Source organism: Lactuca virosa, chromosome 7 (genome assembly GCF_052849685.1).
Source record: "Lactuca virosa cultivar CGN04683 chromosome 7, Lactuca_virosa_CGN04683_v6, whole genome shotgun sequence".
Taxonomy (NCBI): Eukaryota; Viridiplantae; Streptophyta; class Magnoliopsida; order Asterales; family Asteraceae; genus Lactuca; species Lactuca virosa.
The window spans coordinates 276,085,081-276,092,431 of NC_136432.1; the positions used below are offsets into that span (position 1 = coordinate 276,085,081).

Consider the following 7,351-nt stretch of genomic DNA (forward strand, 5'->3'; position numbering starts at 1 on the left):
GTTTAACATTTTAATTATAACAATAAGTTTTTTTAAAAGTTTCTTTTACTTATTAATAATAAGAAGTGGTTTTAAAACTAATAAGCAATAATTATAAGTAATAAAATCAAATTACATGGATATGTCATATTATCCATGCAAGTCTCTTTTGAAATGCAAATTGTCTATCTTATCACTTTATTATTTAGTGTATGTTTCACATTTTAATAATAATAGACAAAATTACAAAAATGGTCCCTGTGATTTGCCAAAAGTAACAAAGTTAGTCCCTAATAATTTTTTTTGATGCAAATGGCCCCTGTGGTTTGCAAAACTTGCACAAATGGCCATTTTTACTGACGCCGTTAGTATTCAGTCGTTAGGGACTGAATTAGCAAGGGTATTTTCGTCTTTTTAAGTATAAAGGGACTGGATTCGCAACTTTGGGTAAACCATAGGGACCATTTTTGTAATTCTGTCTTAAAATGATAAAAATGATAAAAAAATGAAGGGAGGAGGATTCGGAACCTCTTTCCCCCCTCCTTACTCAGCCAAAGCTCTAACCAACTAGGCTAGAGCCAAACTTGTTATATAATTCCGTAAATTAATTAATATTATATAAAAGCGTAAATAATTAATAATAAAAAAATAAAAAAATATTTAGAAAAAAAATTAATAAAACAAAATATATTTTTAGCTCGTATTGTAAAAAAATATTTTTTTACAAAAATTTACTTGTTTTTTTACGTATTTGTTTTACATAAAATATTTTTTTTGATGTATTTAAAAAAATACGTTTTCGTATACTATATTATTACATTGCTATGATCCTAAAACATATTTTTAAGTTTTCATATAAAAATACGTTTTTTTCTTTCACATAGAAAAAAAAGTTTTTTTTACATATAAAATATGTTTTTTATATATTTTAAAAATACATTTTCGTATAAAATGTTTTTACGTAAAAACATTAAGAACGTGATAACATAACGTAAAAATATGTTTTAAGATTAAATCAAAACGACTTATATTTTTTACGTAAAGCAAACTAAAGACGTTAACATAACGTAAAAATGCGTTTTTTTTACGTAAAAATGCGTTTTTTTACGTAAAAATACATTTACGTAAAAATATATTTTTACGTAAAGCAAACTAAAGACGTTTTTTTACGTATGGGTGATTGGTCCCTCACCCATATAACGCTTTTTTAGTTAAAAACGTTAACGTGATAACATATTATATGAAACTGCATTTTTACGTTTTTTTTACGTAAAAAATATAAGTCGTTTTGATTTGATCTTAAAACATATATTTACGTTATGTTATCACGTTCTTAATGTTTTTACTTAAAAACATTTTATACGAAAATGTATTTTTTAAATATATAAAAAACATATTTTATACGTAAAAAACTTTTTTTTTTCTATGTGAAAGAAAAAAACGTATTTTTATATGAAAACGTAAAAATATGTTTTAGGATCATAGCAATGTAATAACATAGTATTCGAAAAAGTATTTTTTTAAATACATTAAAAAAATATTTTATGTAAAACAAATACGTAAAAAAACAAGTAAATTTTTTGTAAAAAATATTTTTTTACAATTCGTTAAAAATATATTTTGTTTTATTAATTTTTTTAAATATTTTATTAATTTTTTTATTATTAATTATTTACGCTTTTATAAAATATTAATTAATTTTCGAAAATATATAGCAAGTTTGTCTCTAGCCTAGTTGGTTAGAGCTTTGGCCGAATAAGGAGTGGGAAAGGAGGTAGGAGGGTCTTAGGTTCGAATCCTCCTCCCCTCATCTTCTATCATTCTTATTATTTTAAGACAAAATTACAAAAATGGTCCCTATGGTTTACCCGAAGTTGCGAATCCAGTCCCTTTATACTTGAAAAGACGAAAATACCCTTGATAATTCAGTCCCTAACGGCTAAATACTAACGGCGTTAGTACAAATGGCCATCTGTGCAAGTTTTGCAAACCACAGGGGCCATTTGCATCAAAAAAAATTAATAAGGACTAACTTTGTTACTTTTGGCAAACCACAGGGACCATTTTTGTAATTTTGTCTAATATTAATTGTTTCTTAAAAGTCTTCTTTAATAATAATAAATGGTTTAAAACTAATGAATAACTATTTTAAATGATAATAACATCAAATTATAAATTACATTTAACTATAAATAAATTATATTTTAAATGACCATCATTATTGACATTAAAAAATGATCGCATAAGTAAAAATATAATTAATCAATAATAATAATTGTTAAAAATAATACTAAATAGATAATTATATTTAATTCTATTAATGAGGACTGTGGGTTGATGTCAATGAATATTATTGTTCAAAATAATAGAGATTATATATATATATATATATATATATATATATATATATATATATATATATATATTAGTGTAAAAATATTATCTTAAAGTTAATGTCAATAACATAACCATTTTAAAAATATATTTTTTAATATTTTAACAATATATTTTTAATCTTCACTGCGCAACGCGCAAGATTTAATATATTTTTCAATATATTAACAATATATTTTTAATCTTCACTGCGCAACGCGCAAGAATTCGTATAGTAGGTAATAATTCTATGTATTTCAGTTTACAGAACAAACATAACCTCTTGCGAAAAATAAAATATCATAATAAAATAAAATAAATAAATAATTTGTACATAGGATAACACAAAATACGATGCCTGGGAGTTCGAACTTATATTTCTTTCATCTTTTATTTCAGGATATAAACATGAAAATAAAAGGTTCAATCATCCACTCAAATCCTCATGTTTTAAATACATATCATCATAATTATCATCATCTATACGTTTACTACATATCATCCGTAATTTAAAGACCCTTTAGGATATAAAAAAGAAAAAGAACAAAAAGAAACAAGAATAATGAACCAAAACAACTAATCCCCTACACAAAACCCCCTTCTATTCCTTGTGTAATCCATTGTATCAATAACGGCCACATACCACCTGATGCCGCCCATCATCCGCCCTGCCTACATGACATTGCAGCTTGAAGTATTCTCATCATTGAAAGAGTGTCCGAGGGGGTCACCTTGTGGTGGTTGAGGATAGGGGTAATGGGGATAGGGTGGCTGCATATAGTTGACCGCCGGTGGTGGGCGGGCGTACATCATGGGCTGAAACCTTTCGTTCCCGTTTGCTCGTTGTTGGTTCATCATTGCCGCCGCTAACTGCTGCTGGTAGTGCGGGTTTCCGGCCATGGCTTCACCTCCTCCACCTTGGAAATAACCACCACCACCACCATTCATGGCTGCACTAGCTGGAAGTCCTTGAACCGCACCCATTTGACCCATCTGACCCATGGGCCCCATACCACCACCTCCACTCATACTCATCATGTTTCGCATGCCTTGTATTCCATCATTCATCCCACCTTTCTTTCCGTCATTAACGCTCATGTTAACACCACCATTCCCGCTTCCTCCACCGTTTTTATTTTGACCACCACCACCGTGGTTTTGATTGCCTCCATTATTGTTCAAACCCCCACCCCCACCTCCTTTCTTTCCACCACCATTCACCTGTACAGGAATGTTCCCGCCACCTCCTTTCTTCCCACCATTTCCACCATGATTTCCCATTTGAGGAGCACCCTTCATCAACTGCTGTGGCATCTGCCCTCCTTTCATGAACTGTGGGTTCATCATCATATTAGCCATCTGAGAACCACCACCACCACCCAGCATCACCGGCTTCTTCATCGGAATATCATCAATTTCATCATCAAACTCGTCATCATCATCATCATAGTCATCATCATCATCATCAAACTCATCATCGTCATCATCATACTCATCCTCACTCTCCGGCACCTTAAACTTGACAGACTTGGGTGCATCCTTCCCGCCGCCACCGCCATTACCAAAACCTGGCAACTTCATGTCTTTAAATTGAGGCGGCAACTTCAGATCTTGGAACCCTTTTAACTGTTGTAGTTGCTTAAGCTGTTGTATCTGTTGCGGTGTCGGACCACCACCACCACCCCCACCCCCACCCCCACCACCGACGCCGCCAACTTGCTTCTGTTGTGGTTGCCCTCCTTTCTCCTGCTGCTGATGCTGGTTGTTTCCACCCCCTTTCTGTCCCTGGTTTTTGTTATTTCCACCACCGCCTTTACCACCGTCGATCTGCATGTTCTTAAACTGATTATTGACCTGTTGATTTGGTTTCGGAGCACCCCAAATCTCTGCATTCTTCCCACCTTTTGCAAGCTTCTTGAGGAGTGTCGCCGGATCAACATTTCCTGATACCGTCACCTTCCCTTGTTCTGAATCTATACTGACGGTGTAAACACCTAAAACCAGAAAAAACGTATTGAATTTAAAGGAAACACAACGGAGAATTAATTAAATATATGCACCAATTGGAAAACAAAATTGAATCGGAACACAATACCATCAATTTTATGAAGTGTTTTCTTCACTTTTCGCTTACAACCATCACAGTGAATGTTCACTTTCAGGGCACAAGTCTGCACTCACAAACAAACACATAAATTAAAATTTAAGAAATTTTTCCAAGAACACTTGCAGAAACGACATAAAAATCATAATCATAACCAAAATCGAAAAAAGTAACCATCTTTTCCATTTTACCAATTATTGCCTCCAATTTCGGGTCAAAAAGGAGAGATAAAGAAGTCAAAATTAACAAAAAGAAAAAGCCAATTCCAGAAAAATATTGTTTAATTTTTTGAGTTGAAAGCAAGCAAGGCATTTGACGCAAGCAATGCACAGATAGACATGGAGTGAATTTAATATGTATTTATAGACTACAAGATTTTTCTCAATAACTGACGTCAATTATGAAACTAAAATGATACGAATTCGGAAGACATTGAAATGAAGAAGCTTTGCTTTTGGATGGGTGAAGTCCAATATTTCATATTTCGGGCAAAAAAGAAATTGATGTTTGTACCTGAATCTTCAAGAACTCTTCTTTACTCATAATTTCCGGCAAAAACAAAGAACATCCAGAAAACCAAAATGGAATTTGTTAGGTGTTTACAGATCTGAGCAACGGGGAGTGAAACTAGGAAATTGACAGAGGGGGGGTTTCTAAGGAAGCAAAATGAGGAAGAAAGGAGAGAGATAAGAGTGTGTGTGTGTGTGTGTGTGTGTGTTTTCAGAAGGAATGGGTAGACATTAAAGCCTCTCTGGTTGTTCTATATCAGAGTTGAGGGGATTGGGGGGTTCTGGTTTTATTTATTTTGAGATTTCCTTTTCAGTGCGGCTTGTCACGTACAGTGAAGTTATAAACCGGTACCTAAGCCGGCTCGGAAATATGGCTCGACTCTTGTTATTTAATTAAACCATACCGGTTCAACTATTTATGCCTTTTTACAGATAATATATTAAACATATACCTCTCTTAATGTGTGAATGTTTTTTACATTAATATAATTAATATAGGAAATCATATCACTTGCTAACATGGAACCGATTTATCTGAACATTGTCCTCTACTTTGCTATGTATTCATCATAACGGTGGTCCAACTCCACGTTTCACATCCGCAATAAAATACATTTTTTTGTATCTTTTAAGATGTGTGAATGATGTCCGGGCTTTGAAAAAATTGTATACAAATGAAAACATCTTATTTGTTTATTTTAATTTAGAACTGAAAGACAATTGTTTTTCTCATTACTTCGACAACAGCATAAGCTCAAATATATAAGGACACAAATCAAGTAAATAATCGTGAAATGACAAAAATACTCATTCTTCTAACTAATTGTCAAACGGATGACTAACTTTTTAACAAACTAATCCCGTTAACCCCCTCCACACACACACATCCCTCAAGCTTTTTGGCTATCAAGTAAACCAAGGTTTATTATTATTATTTTTTTTGAAATGGCAGAAAATAACTAAAACTTGCAAGAAGCTAGCAAAAATGAAATTATAAAGTCATAGCTGGAATTTTATCTTATCCAGCAAACATTACAAACTTTAGATCTATTTCTAATCCAAAAATACCATAAAGAAACTATGCCGTCGAAAATCGCTAACTTTTTAGGCTTGACCGTCCAAAAATCAAGTAAACCAATGGATTTTGCTTTTGAATGTTGAGGACCATGAAGTTGTTTTGTTAATATATCATCTACTTGTTCATTAGTAGTAACGTGTGATAATCAAATTAACCCCTCTTGAACCTTTTCCCTTACAAGATGACGGTCTAATTCACCGTGTTTTGTCCGCTCATGGAAAACAACATTAGAAACTATGTAAATTGCAGCCATGTTATCACATGTGAGGGGAATGTGAGTGATTTCTGGAACTCCTAACTCATGAAAAAATGATATAGCCAAGATAATTCAACAAAATTTCGAGTGCTTGGATAAGCTGCCCAATCAGAGTCACAATAGGCTTCCAGTTTGAAATTATTATGATTGTTGAAGTATAAAGTTTGAGAAAGTGTCCCTTTTATGTATCCTAATACTCGTATAGCAGCTGAATATATTGGATTGAGAAGGATAAATCTCGACGAGTATGCAACAAAAAATTGAGCTTCTCAATAACTTGTATGTAACTAGTTGCATCTAGAAGTGGATTGTCTATAACAGGAAGTAACTTGGTTCAAGAAGGAAATTGACTAGAAACTAGGGTTGTATCATCCATGTCATAATCATGTAATAATTCTTTTATGACATTGTTTTGATGAATATGTTGGATTAGTGTCTAAGCCCATAACTATAGTTGGTATATACTTGAATTGATAGTAGCACAATCATTTTGGGTTGCCTTCAAACCTGACAATTGAATATGATAACTGTTAGAGAGAGAAGAATGATTTATTAATTTATTACTTGGTTAATAAATTAATTAGAAATCAAAATAAATGATTTATTAATGTGTTATGGAAATAATATATTAATTAGAAATCATATTGTTTAATTAATATTTAATCAAAAATTAATTTGGAATTAAAGGTGATAATGTTCCATAGTTGAGCATCGGACAATTCTAGAACCTCCCTATAGTGGGAGGAACAAAATCTAGATGCTCTTAGGATTTCCTTGGGCTCTAAGGGTGTCGTGGATGCCTTAGGGAGGGAGTTAAGGGATTAAGGTTATCTTAGATACACCTGTCTTATCCAATACCTTCTTAACACCTATATAAACCCTCTTTAGGGTTGGATTTCGTCTATGCACACCTCAAAAAGGCTTAGAGCCGAAATTCTTCTTCCCTTCTCTCTCTCTAAAGTATTCCTTGGTTGCTTGAGTTTGTTTGTGAGCCATTAAAGGCGCGACACTTGTGGCGCTTGCTACCAAAGGTCTTTCAAGCAAGGAATCAA

General features: G+C 32.7%; 1 protein-coding gene across 1 annotated transcript; it reads right to left on the reverse strand.

Moving 5' to 3' along the window:
• Nucleotides 1-2,711: 2,711 nt before the first annotated feature.
• Nucleotides 2,712-5,284, reverse strand: LOC145124175 (heavy metal-associated isoprenylated plant protein 32-like). Its single transcript, XM_079059421.1, has 3 exons — nucleotides 4,970-5,284; nucleotides 4,448-4,523; nucleotides 2,712-4,346 (listed from the first exon to the last, which is right to left on the reverse strand). Exons 1-3 carry the CDS (start codon nucleotides 4,997-4,999, stop codon nucleotides 3,025-3,027), a joined length of 1,428 nt encoding a protein of 475 aa, XP_078915547.1. The 5' UTR covers nucleotides 5,000-5,284; the 3' UTR covers nucleotides 2,712-3,024.
• Between the last annotated feature and the right edge of the window lie 2,067 nt (nucleotides 5,285-7,351).